At 54.1% G+C, this 13,059-nt stretch overlaps 2 protein-coding genes across 2 annotated transcripts; one reads left to right on the top strand and one right to left on the bottom strand.

Moving 5' to 3' along the window:
• Positions 1–4,401: 4,401 nt before the first annotated feature.
• On the top strand, positions 4,402–7,929 carry SYNGR2 (synaptogyrin 2). The gene is made up of 4 exons (XM_075014346.1): positions 4,402–4,827; positions 5,305–5,542; positions 6,122–6,261; positions 6,461–7,929. The coding sequence occupies exons 1-4, from the start codon at positions 4,726–4,728 to the stop codon at positions 6,653–6,655; spliced, it is 675 nt and encodes a 224-aa protein (XP_074870447.1). The 5' UTR covers positions 4,402–4,725; the 3' UTR covers positions 6,656–7,929.
• A 1,334-nt stretch (positions 7,930–9,263) lies between these two features.
• Positions 9,264–12,264, bottom strand: TK1 (thymidine kinase 1). Its single transcript, XM_075014646.1, has 7 exons — positions 12,199–12,264; positions 12,013–12,044; positions 11,586–11,699; positions 11,138–11,231; positions 10,674–10,763; positions 10,464–10,583; positions 9,264–10,333 (listed from the first exon to the last, which is right to left on the bottom strand). Exons 1-7 carry the CDS (start codon positions 12,262–12,264, stop codon positions 10,160–10,162), a joined length of 690 nt encoding a protein of 229 aa, XP_074870747.1. The 3' UTR covers positions 9,264–10,159.
• Between the last annotated feature and the right edge of the window lie 795 nt (positions 12,265–13,059).

Here is a 13,059-nt window from a genome sequence, read left to right as displayed (position 1 = left end):
CACAGAGAACAGTTTTTCTCCATCATCCTTGTAACACCCTTTTAGGTACTTGAAAGCTGTTATGTCCCTTCTCAGCCTCCTCTTTTCCAAACTAAACAAGCCCAGTTATTTCAGTCCTCTCCCACAGCTCCTGTCCTCGCGACCTTTCATCATTCGTGTTGCTCTTCTCCAATTTCTCCACATCTCTCCTGAAATGTGGCACCCAGAATTGGACACAATACTCCAATTGAGGCCTAACCAGCGAAGAGCAGAGAGAATTACAAGAACTTCTTCTTAGGTCTTGCTTACCACACTCCTGTTCAGGCATCCCAGAATGATGTTTGCTTTTTCTCCCCCACCCCAACAGTCACTCTGTTGATTCATGTAGCTTGTCATCCACTCTGACCCCTAGATCTCCTTCCACGGTTCTCCTTCCTAGACAGTCATTTCCCATTTTGTATGTGTGAAACTGATTGTTCTTATGCAGAGCACTTTGCACTTTTCCTTATTGAACTTCATCCTGTTTGCCTCAGACCATTTCTCCAGTTTGTCCAGATCATTTTGAATTATGACCCTGTCTTCCAAAGGGTATCGATTTTGCTGATGACATTGCTCTCCTGGCACATCAGCATGAGCATACGGACAGCAAAGTTGCAGCACTGGATAGCGCTGCCTCAAAGGCAGGCCTGAAAATCAGTAGATGTAAAACTAGAACTATGAGGGTCAACCACATTAAACAACACAACATCACTCTAGGGGGAGAGACCCTCGAAGACGTCGAACAATTTACTTATCTTGGTAGTGTTGTGAATAAAGATGGTGGTGCTGACCTAGACATCAAATCCAGGACTGGCAAAGCCACAGCAGCATTTCAAACTCTGTGGCCAGTATGGAGATCGCACAACATCTCTGTTGAAACAAAGCTGAGAATCTTCAATTCAAAGGTAAAGTCCGTCCTGCTGTGTGCCTGTGAATCATGGCGCACCACAAAGTCCTCAACACACAAACTGCAGACGGTTTTGAAGAGATGCCTGAGGTACATATTACAAATAAGATGGCAAGACAAAGTCAGGAATGAACATCTGTGGACGTGAACAGGCCAAGAGCCAGTGGTGATCCAAACAAAAAGGAGAAAATGGAGATGGCTGGGACATACTTTGAGGAAATCCCCATCCAGCATTGTTCGACATGCGCTAAAATGGAATCCTCAGGGGAAACGCAGCCGAGAAAGACCCCGAGTAACATGGAGGAGATCTATAGTCATGCAAGCACAAGAACCTGGGATATTCATGGGGCCAGATTGAAGCCATTGCCCATGATAGAACAGATGGAGGAGCCTTGTGGATGACCTATGCTCCACTTGGGGTCCACGGGTTTAACTTAACTTCCAAAGCACTTGCAGCTCCTCCTAGCTGTAGCCTGGTATCACCCACAAACTTTCCAAGTGTATTCTCTATGCCATTATCTAAATAACTGATAAAGATATTGACTGAACTGGTCCCCAAACTGATCCCTGTGGAATCCCACTTGTTATACTCTTCCAGCATGACTGACATGTTGATGCCTACTCTCTGAGAATGGTTATCCAACCAGTTATGCACATACTTCATAGTGGTACCATCTATGTTGTATTTCCTTAGTTTGACAAGAAGCTAATGTGAGATTGAATCAAATTCTTCACTAAAGTCTAGGTATACCATGTCTACCACTTCCCCATATCCACAAGTCATGTTGTCCTATCAAAGAAAGCTATTAGGTTGATTTGACACAATTTGTTCTTTACAAATCTATGCTGTTATCACCTTATTAGCTTCCAGGTGTTTGAAGATGAAAAACTCCATTTACTCCATTATCTGTCCTGGCACGGAAGTTAAGCTGACTGGTCTGTAGTTATCTGGGTTGTCCTTATTTCTCTTTTTACAGCTGGGCACTCTATTGCTCTTTTCCAGTCTTCTGTTCTCTCTCCTTGTGATGGGGTTTGGGGTCCCCCAGGCTCTGCACCCCGTCCGCAGGCAGGAGTGACTCTCACTCAGCAGGAGAACAGTGGGTTTATTAGCCAACAGGACACAGTGTCGTACAGAGGAGTCAGTACAGCAGGCAGAGACAGCCAGTCCAATCCATGTTGGGGAGAGGAGGCCCTGAGGGGCCCCCAGAGCCGGGGCCTTGCCCCCTCCTTGGTCTCGCTCTCTCCCAGCCCAGACTAACTGCTTCCCAACTCCCAGTTCCAATTCAAACTCCTCAGGCTCCACCTCCTCCTTTGTCTCCAGTACAAAGGTGTTACCTGGTCATCAAGGTTACCCTCAGCAGACCCACACCCTCTGTGAGCCACTCACACACACACACACAGGTATCCCCCACTCCATCACACTCCTGTCTTCCAGGACTTTTCAAAGATGATAGCCAATGGCTCAGATGCCTCCTTAATCAGCTCCTTGAGGTATTCTAGGATGCATTTAATCACACCTGGTGACTTGAAGACATCTCGCTTTTCTGAGGTCCCTTCCAGTTTTAGTTTTCTATGATTCTATATTCAGACATCTGTTGGAAAAATAATCATAGAATCACAGAACACTAGGACTGGAAGGGACCTCAAGAGGCCATCGAGTCCAGCCCCCTGCCCCAATGGCAGGATCAAGTGCTATCTAAACCATCCCTGACAGACATCTATCTAACCTGTTCTTAAATATCTCCAGCGATGAAGATTCCACAACCTCCCTTGGCAATTTATTCCACTGTTTGACCGCCCTGACAGTTAGGAACTTTTTCCTAATGTCCAACCTAAACCACCCTTGCTGCAGTTTAAGCCCATTGCCTCTTGTTCTGTCCTCAGAGGCCAAGAAGAACAAGTTTTCTCCTTCCTCCTTATGACTCCCTTTTCGATATCTGAAAACCGCTATCATGTCTCCCCACAATCTTCTATCTTCCAAACTAAACAAGCCCAATTCTTTCAGCCTTTTCTCATAGGTCACATTCTCTAGACCTTTAATCATTCTTGTCTCTCTTTTCTGGACCCTCTCTAGTTTCTCCACATCTTTTTTGAACTGCGGTGCCCAGAACTGGACACAATACTCCAACTGAGGCCTAACCAGTGCAGAGTAGAGCAGAAGAATGACTTCTCGTGTCTTGTTCACAACACACCTGTTAATGCATCCCAGAATCATGGTTGCTTTTTTTTGCAACAGCATCACACTGTTGACTCATATTTAGCTTGTGGTCCACTATAACCCTGAGATCCCTTTCTGCTGTAGTCGTTCCTAGACAGTCTCTCCCCATTCTGTATGTGTGAAACTGATTGTTCCTTCCCAAGTGGAGCACTTTGCACATGTCCTTATTAAACTTCATCCTGTTTACCTCAGATCATTTCTCCAATTTATCCAGAGCATTTTGAATTATGACCCTATCCTCCAAAGCAGTTGCAACCCCTCCCAGCTTGGTATCATCTGCAAACTTAACAAGTGTACTTTGTATGCCAATATCTAAATCATTGATGAAGACATTGAACAGAACCGGTCCTAACATAGACCGCTGTGGAACCCCACTTGTTATACTTTTCCAGCAGGATTGAGAACCATTAAGACCTACTCTCTGGGTATGGTTATCCAGCCAGTCATGCACCCACCTTATGGTAGCCCCATCTAAATTGTATTTGCCTAGTTTTTTTATAAGAATATCATGGGAGACTAAATCAAATGCTTTACGAAAGTCTAGGTAGACCACATCTACCGCTTCTCCCCTATCCACAAGGCTTGTTAGCCTATCAAAGAAAGCTATCAGATTAGTTTGACAAGATTTATTCTTTACAAATCCATGCTGGCTGTTTCCTATTACCTTACCACCTTCCAAGTGCTTGCAGATGATTTCTTTAATTACCTGCTCCATTATCTTTCCTGGCACAGAAGTTAAGCTGACTGGTCTGTAGTTTCCTGGGTTATTCTTATTCCCCTTTTTATAGACGGGCACTATATTTGCCCTTTTCCAGTCTTCTGGAATCTCTCCTGTCTCCCATGATTTTCCAAAGATGATAGATAAAGGCTCAGATACCCCCTCTATCAGCTCCTTGAGTATTCTAGGGTGCATTTCATCAGGCCCTGGTGACTTGCAGACATCCAATTTTCCTAAGTGATTTTTAACTTGTTCTTTTTTTATTTCAACTTCTAACCCTACCCAGGGCACATACATCAGGGCACATATTATCCAACAAGTTCTTGTAATGTATTGGAGACAACTGTTTTGTTTCCGAAGGCGGAGAGGGTTGCTGGTGGGAGACTGTTCTAGATTTGATTTTAACAAGTCAGAAGGAACTGGTCGCTAATCTGAAAGTGGAAGGCAGCCTGGGTGGGAGAGATCACGAGGGCAAATGAGTCACCCATCACCACTTGTGCTGTGCATGATTTTGTTCTTTTAAAAGAAACAAACAAACCGCCTCTTGTCCCTCCTCAGCCCCGGCCCGGCAAGGCAGCAGCAGGGCAAGGCCAGGAGCAGCCCCGCCGGGGCTGAGACCCTGACAAAGGCTTGGTGGAAATCCGAGCTCCCCGCGCCCCGGGGTCCCGCTGGCCCGGCTTGTCCCCAGGAGCCGGATCTCACTCTGCCCCGGCGAGCCGCAGCCCCGGGGCTCCGCACAGCCCGCAGGGGGAACAGGCCTCCCGCGTCAGGCACCTCCCACAGCAGCAGCTGCGCCCGCCGGCCCGGCCCGGCCCTGCCGCGCGGCGCACCCCGGGAGCGGAGCGGGGCGGGGCAGCGGGCAGCATGGAGAGCGGCGGCGCCTACGGAGCGGCCAAGGCCGGCGGCGCCTTCGACCTGGCGCGGTTCCTGCAGCGGCCGCAGGTCCTGGTGCGGCTCCTGAGCGCGGTGAGCGGAGCGGGGCCCCGATCCCGGCCCGGCCCGGCGCTGCAGCGGCCGCACCCGCACCCGCGGGGCCCTGCTGCCCGCCCGGGCCTCCCCTCCGCCCCGCCCGGTGCGCGGCCCAGCCCGTGTGCGGCCCTGGTGCGCGGCGGGCGCTGGGCCCGGCTCGGCGGGGCCGTCAGCTGAGCGCCGCTCCCCGCCCCGCTGGCCGATGGCGGGCGGGGAGGCGCTTGTGCGGAGCGGAGCTCCCGGGCCGGGCCCCCCCGAGGGGCGGCGTCCAGACCCTGCTGCCCTCCTACCTGCGGGCGGGGAGCAGGGCTGGCGGGCTGCACCCCAAGTAGGGGTAAGGCGCACGTGGCAGCCCCCGCGGGCCTGAGCCGCCCCATTGCAGCACGGAGGGGCCACCCGGCCCTCTCCGCAGGGACCAGCTCCCGCCTGGCCCCACCGGGTCTGCCTGAGCTGATGCCAGTGCTGCCTCCTCAGGTGTTCTCCCTCATCGTCTTCTCCTGCATCGTGGGCGAGGGGTACATCAACACGCCGGCCACCTCCGAGCTCCACTGCATCTTCCACCACAACGCGGACGCCTGCCGCTACGGCATCGGAGTCGGCATCCTGGGCTTCCTGGCCTGCGTCGTCTTCTTCACGATCGACGTCTACTTCCCCCGGATCAGCAACGCCACCCACCGCAAACACTTGGTCGTGGCGGACTTGGGCTTCTCAGGTGCCAGCAGCCCGTGTGGTGGGGCTGGGCCAGGCCTGGCTGATTCTAGGGTCCCCCCAAGAGGGGACTGTGCGCTCCTCAGTCTGACCTTATGCGTAACACAGCCCAGACTGCTGCCTAGAGCAGTTAGAAACGCATCCAGCCGCAGGACCCCTCTGCCTGCCCTTGTCCAGCACCTCGGGTGGCTGTTTTCAGTGGTCTCTGCTATGCCTGGCTAGGGGGTCGTGCTCTGATGGCCTGGGGCTGTGCCCACCATGCACCACTGAACTTGGGCTGTGCTCCCGGCTGGCTGCTCAGCTGCGACCCTTCCTGCCAGCTGCCAATGCACAGAGGTACTAGAGCCCTGCACCTCACTCGTTGTGAGCCTCAAACAGCAGTGTGGGGAGACCCTGGAGTCAGTCAGTGATGCTGACAATGAGGTAGGGGAGGCCCTTGGGTCAGATGCCTGCTGAACAGACATGGTTTGTCCTAACCCTCCCTACCAGCAGCTGGGTGACATGAAGTCATCCGTGTGGGCAGGGGATGGGTTTGCACTGGACAAAGCAGCAGGACCCACCCATTGCTCTTTTCCCCCCACAGCACTCTGGACCTTCCTGTGGTTCGTTGCCTTTTGCTTCTTGACCAACCAGTGGTCTTTGACGCTGTCAGCCAATGTGCCCGTGGGGGCTGACTCAGCCCGAGCTGCCATTGCCTTCAGCTTCTTCTCCATCTTCTCTTGGGTGAGTGGTGCTTCCCTAGCCAGCAGATCTCTGGCCTTTTTGGGGCTTACCCCTCTGGGAGGACATCAGCCTGGAACATGCAGTCACTGGGGCCTCCTGCTGCCTGTGTGTGTGTCTGTGTCTGGAACTGCCTTTGGAGGAATGACCCTGGGGACCCTGAGCGGCCTGCGTTACTGACAGCTGCTCTCTCTCTTTCTAGGGATTCCTGATCACCGTTGCTCTCCAGAGGTACAAGATGGGAGTGCAGGACTTTACTAACAACTACGTTGACCCCACCCCCGACCCTTCGACTCCGTACTCCATTTATCCCAGTGCCAGCGACAACTACCAGCAACCGCCCTTCAGGCAGACGGGAGAGACCACGGAGGGTTACCAGCCCCCAGCTGTCTACTGAACCCTATGCCCCTGGCTGCCACCAAAGTGGGCAGTGGGGTAGCTGCACCAGTGCAATTCTTCTGCGGGGCAGGGGCTGTATCCTGACTAAGTGGGGATGGGGAGTAGAGGGGAGGTTACAGGCACCAGGGCTTTGGAGTCAGACTGCCCAAGGAGAGGTTAGAAACGCCCTGGGGACGGAGCAGCGTGGGAAGAGGCAGCACATGTGACTCGCTCCCTGCCCCCTTAGAGCTGCTTGATGGCTCTGCCTTCCTTGAAATCAAGTACTCTGACTGGAGCCTCCTGCTGGTTCATTGGGCGACTGCTGAAGGCTGAGCACAAACCTCCTGCTTCTGCCTCTTCCTTGGAGAAGGTTTTGCCCAGGCAGCTGTACCCTGGGCCTGACAATGGAGTGCGGCTGGTTAGTCTTTCACTTGCAATACCAAAGAATAATTATTTCCTTTGTGTTCCAAGCACCCCCAACCCTGATCCGGTTGCTGCTACTGCAGCATGATTTCTGCTCTAGCCCTGGTGCCTTTTCCAGCCTTGCCTTCCCTAAAGTGCCACCTCACATGGGTATCTCGATCCCCAGCCCGTGCCCCTGTGGAGCACGGTAGTGAGGTTCAGTGACTGCCACTGCAGGTCTGCTTCTGGGCTGGGAAAAGGAGTGTGCGAGGGGTTGCTGGGCTGCCTTGTATTTCTGCTGCTGGGTGAGCTTGGTGCTAAAGCGTGGGACTAAACTGTTGTCTATAAAGCCTTTGAGTTTCCCTGTTAAGATGGGAGCTGTGCCTGGCTGTGACAGCTGCTGTGCTCAGTCAGAGAGGGTCTGGTTCTTGGTTACCCCAGTGCTACTGAGACAGCCCAAAAGCTGTATTGCTGGCGCTCAGCTCCCTAGCAGCTGCTGAAACATCTTCCTACAGGAACAAGTGATGGGGCCTGTGCAGCACTGTTGCATCTCACTCCTGTGATGATCCCCCACGCTACCTTGCCATCCTGCTCATGCCAGGCAGTGCAGGTAGAGACTACTGCCTTCCAAGCACAGTCTACCACTTCCTGCTCAACACTATCAGCAAAGCTGTCCGAGCAGCGCTGGGACCTCAGACCGCTGCCTCTGGGGCAGCAGTGGTGGGAGAGAGCTGTTTGCCTGATTACAGCCTGTCTTGATTTGCTGATGTGTAAATACTCAGGTTGTTTGTTTCCACGTGCACCTGTTCTGGGTAGGGGGCTCCAGCTGCATGCCTGTTTTACATGCTTCTGTTTCACTGGGGTGAGATGAAATAAAGTCCTTTTCACTTACAGCTGCTGCCTTCTTGGGCCCCAGGGAGTTTTAAGGGCAGGGGGTAATGTGAGCTTTCCCTCCCCCTTCCAGGGAGAGGCCTAGGTCTTGTTTCATGCATCTTGCATGTTTCTGCTCAAAGGAGGTTGACCATCTGTCCTATATTAAGCAGGATGGTCCTGTATTTGGGATGCCAAAAAGGCATTCCTACTTTTTAAAGAGACTAATTGTCCTGTATTTGGGCCCTTCCCCTGCTGCCCTTTTCCTGTAGCAGCTACACAGGCACAGCTGCTGGCAGGAGTCACTTCCTCAAGCCTCAGGGAAGCAGGAAGGGTGGGCAGTTGCTGTATCCCCATGGCATCCTGGGGAGGGCCAGGGGCTGCTACTTTCCCAGGGCCCACTGGCAGCTGTGGCCTCCTTCCCAGCTCCCCAGGGCTTGATAGAGCTGGGAAGAGCCACCCCTCCCCTGCAAACACAATATGCATGCTTTATGCTGTGTAAATAGTTGAAGATATTGACTAGAACTGGTCCCAAAACACCCCTGCAGAACCACACTTATTGTGCCCTTCCAGCATGACTGTGAACCATTAATAACTACTTTAATAACAGTTATCCAACCAGTTATGCACCCACCTCCTCATAGTCCTATCTAAATTGCCTTTGCCTTGTTAAGATCATGTGAAACCATATCAAATAAATACCTTACTAAGGTCTAGGTATACCACATCCACCCCCTTCTCCACTGGGCTTGTTAGCCTGTGAAAGAAAACTATCAGATTGGTCAGGCCTGGTTTTGTTCTTCTGGCTGTTTGCAGATGAACTCCTTAATTACTTGCTCCCTTATCTTTCCAGGCACAGAAATTAAGCTGCCTGGGCTGTAGTTTCCTGGGTTGCTGTTTTTTCCCTTTTTATAGATGGGCACTATAGTTGCCCTTTCCAGTCTTCTGGAAGCTCTTCTGACTTCCAGACTTTTCAAAGCTTTTAGCTAAAAGGTTCCAGTATCTCCTGGTGGTGAGGGATGAATGTAAATGCAGCCTCACTTGTCCTGCTCTGCCTAGAGGAGCATATAGATGTCTAGAAACAAGAAATGCACAATCACCACGTCTATTTTTAAGCACAGCCCAAGTGACACCACCCTCCTGCTCCCCCGCTGCTGTGAGCGTGGCAGAGTCTGAGCACCATTCTGCAAGTCGGCAGTTTCAGTCACTAAACTTTACGACAGACTTCCAGCACGTGCCCTCTGTCAGAGGGCTGCTATAGCACCTTGGATACATGAGGGGAACAGTTGTGGCATTAACACACGTTACACTGACTCTCTTTAAATTATTTATTTTTAAAAACTCACCCCTTCAGTTACCACCCCCCCCACTGCAAAAAAAAAAGGCAGAAAGGCTAATGATGCAGCCTGAAGAACATTAAACCTCTCTTTAGTAAGCAAGCTCTAGAAAGTCAAGTCACAGCTCAGTCTCCCCAGAAGCAGCACGGAGGGTATTTAAATAAGGGTGGAGCACTGGCAAGAACCATGTTACACATGCCTGGTTGGGATCAATGCAGCTGCTCTAAGAGCAAATGAGGGGCTGGGGACTTCCTAGCTCAAGGCCAATGGTTAACCTTGGCTTGTGTCATGATGTGCAGGAGGGAAGATAATAGCTGGGGTGTAGTGACAGACAGGAGGGCTAAGGCCCTTTACCTTAGAATGGAGCAAGAGGCAAAATTAAAAGGCTAAAGCAGCAGGTCCTCTTGTCCTGCTGTCACTGAGAGACAGGGCATCGCTGGGCAGCAATTCAGATCCATGCGCTAGATAGGAACAGGCAGGGTGCAGAACACATGCAAAAGCCAGCAGCAGTGTCAGGGAGGGAGGTCAGAAAGTCAGAGGCATTACTGTGAATTGGAAGGAATGACTCAGAAGCCTGGACTGAAGGGTTTTGAGAAGCGCTGTCTCCCCCACCCCACTCTGGGACAGGAGCCTGTTGCAGTTTTGCTGCCTCAGTAAGTGCCATCAATTTCTTGCCCACATTCCTTGGCAGAAACCTTCCCTTTGTTGCTTGCCCAATTCCTGTTTGTCATTATTCTCTCCTTTTATCCCTTCTGAATGGATGCTTGCCTGGTTCTTTGTAGCACACAAGCAGTTAGGTTTGCAGATAGCACTGGGAGGGCATGAGACAGCTCCAGGCTGAATGGAGGGAAAAAACGAGCCCCAAAGAAGCACCCCAGTCGTAGTCTCTCGCCGCCTCTGCTCAGTTTGTTGGGCTAAACTTGCATCTGTCGGGAAGCCAGGAACTTTCGGGAGGCTACGGCATCCAGCTGTTTGGCCCCCACAGGTAGGTTCTCCTTGTTTTCTGGTGCAGCCTGCTGAGGTCGCTTCCTGAAGTAGCAGACACGGCAGACAGAGTGATACTTGTCTGATCCTCCAATGACTTCAACCTGGCAGTGGAGCGGGGGAAGAGTTAGGAGATGCTCTTGCCTCCTGAAGGCAGATACACTAGGGCAGATCATTTCAGCTCACAGGTGCCTTCAAGGGCCTGTTAGAGAGTGGTCTTTATTTCCATCTTACCTCTCTCTCAGCTCCTAGCCTCTTAGTGTATGAAGCTTCCCGGTAACACTCCATGCAAACAGCATTCAGCTTCACGACACTTTCTGCCAAGGGGACCAGGTTCAGGATATTCCCAAATGCCTGCAGTAAGACAGGCAGTTTGATTCAGGTATATTATAAAAATAAAATACATGCAGGAGGGGCCAGTTATCCTCTGCTAGAAGAAATTACCTTCCTCTGGAAGGTCCCATCAAGGGCAGCAATGATTACAGTCTTCCCTGCATTGGCCATTGCTTCGCAAAACTCCACAATGTCTGGGAACTAGACAGGACACAGAAAGGACACCTTCTGAAAGGACAAGACAGTCCAGAGGAAGTAGTACCAGCAGCTTCAAGTTCTGCCTTGAATTCACCAGTGTCCCCATCACAGCTGGGCAGAGCCCCAACTATGAAGCAACATTACCTGAGCAAAGGGAACAAAGAATCTTCACAGAGCAGACTGAACTTAGTATGTTTTGCTGCTCACATGACTTCTGCCTTTGCTATGAGGGATGGCACCAGACCACACAGCTCTGGCTGGACAAGAACTCTGCACAAGACTCAAAGGGTCTAAGATTCTTCTCTGCATTTCCCACCCTACATGGTATTAGTCCCTCTAAGGTTAGTGGACAGTAAAGCAGCAGTATGAAAACTTACAAACTGGCCTTCATCAATACCAATCACAGCTGACCCAAGCGCCTCCTGGTGCACGTCTTTGAGATAGCAGGCGGAAAGGGCCTCCATGGTGTTCCTGCAGAGAAGAGTCAGCACTTGGGGTAAGTTCCATGAAAGAATGAGCTAAACAAAACAAGGGCTCAAGCACAGAAAACAGCTTTTTGGGCAGCCTAAAACCTGTGCCACTTACACATGGTGCAGCTGCAAACCAACTAGACGTAAGCAGCATTCTGTCCAGTAACAGAGGACGAGAGTGTGTCAGGTCTAGACAAGCACCATGGAAGGCAGGGCTAGTGACTGAGAACACAGCAGACAGCTTCAAGCTTGTAAGCGGAGGTCTCCACAGTTGCCCGTACCAGAAGGGAAGGAAGTCAAGCTGCAGCAGTCTAATAGTCACACAATGACTGCCCCACTAACGGCAGCAGCTCACCTGTCATGCGTGGAGACCCCATTGGTGCAGTAGCGTGTGTCCTTGGCGTACTTTATCACCAGGCATTTGTACTGTGCAATCTGGAATCTGCGGACCCGGCGCATGAGCTCCGTGCTACAAGACAGCGACACCGTCAGCCCCAGCACGCAGAGGCTAGTACGTGTGCTGGGACGTCTACAGCCCCGAGCATCTTCCCAGCACACAAGCAAGAGGCAGCCAGGGGAGCGCACCAAGCACAGCCTGGCAGCAAACGGGTGCCCAGAGACAGAGGGGGGGCCCGGGGCACACCCAGGGGAGCGGCGGCGGGGCCCGGGGGGGGAAGGGACCGGCAGCGGGGCCGGGGCACACCCAGGGGAGCGGCGGCGGGGCCCGGCAGGGGGCATCTGGAGCACCACCCCCGGCCCCGGCCCCGCAGCAGCCCCCGTACCTCTTCCCGGAGAACATGGGCCCGAAGATCACCTGCGGAGACAGGAAATGGGCTGACATCGAGGGCAGGGCCCGCAGCCCCCCCAGCGCCCCCCCCTGCCCGCAGCGCCCCCCCACCTGCCCCCGCAGCCCCCCAACCTGCCCCCGCAGCCCCCCAGCGCCCGCAGCGCCCCCCCGCCGCGCGCACCTGGATCTGGCCCCGCGCCTTGGCGGGCGACCCCGGCTGCGCGCCCGGCACGTTGAGGCAGCTCATCCCGCCCGCTCCGAGCCGGCGCGCGCCTCCGCGCCCTTAAACCGCGCCGGCCCTGGCCAATCAGGAGCGGGCCCGCGCCGCGCGCTCCCCGGCGACCAATCAGAGCCAAGGCGGGAAATTTCGCCCGAACCCCAGAGGCGGGGATGGAGCACTGGGGGCGGGGTGTGTGTGTGACCCGGTGCATGATGGGAAGGGGGTGGCTACCCCCCCCCTTTTCGGGGGGCTCTCGGGCCGGCGGGACGGCCTGGTCCTCACACGGCCCCGCGGGGGCTTCGTGCCCGGGTCCCCCCAGCCCACCCTGCTCCCCTCCCCCCGAGCCCACCCTGCACCCCCAGATCCCCCATCCCCCCAGCTCCCCTCCCCCCGAGCCCACCCTGCACCCCCAGATCCCCCATCCCCCAGCTCCCCTCCCCCCGAGCCCACCCTGCACCCCCAGATCCCCCATCCCCCCAGCTCCCCTCCCCCCGAGCCCACCCTGCACCCCCAGATCCCCCATCCCTCCAGCCCACCCTGCTCCCCTCCCCCAGCCCACCCTGCACCCCCCGATCCCCCAGCCCACCCTGCTCCCCTCCCCCCAGCCCACCCTGCGCCCCCAGATCCCCCAGCCCACCCTGCACCCCGCCCCTTACCCCCGAGCCCACCCTGCACCCCCAGATCTCCTATCTCCCGCAGCCCACCCTGCAACCTGCCCACCATGCACCCCCATATTCCCCATCCCCCCGAGCCCACCCTGCACCCCACACCCCCATCCCCGAGCCCACCCCACACCCCCATCCCCCCCTGCACTCTGCACCC

Source organism: Carettochelys insculpta, chromosome 20 (genome assembly GCF_033958435.1).
Source record: "Carettochelys insculpta isolate YL-2023 chromosome 20, ASM3395843v1, whole genome shotgun sequence".
NCBI classification, from domain to species: Eukaryota; Metazoa; Chordata; order Testudines; family Carettochelyidae; genus Carettochelys; species Carettochelys insculpta.
Note: the sequence above shows the minus strand (reverse complement) of the source record. Positions and strands in the feature narration are given on the sequence as shown.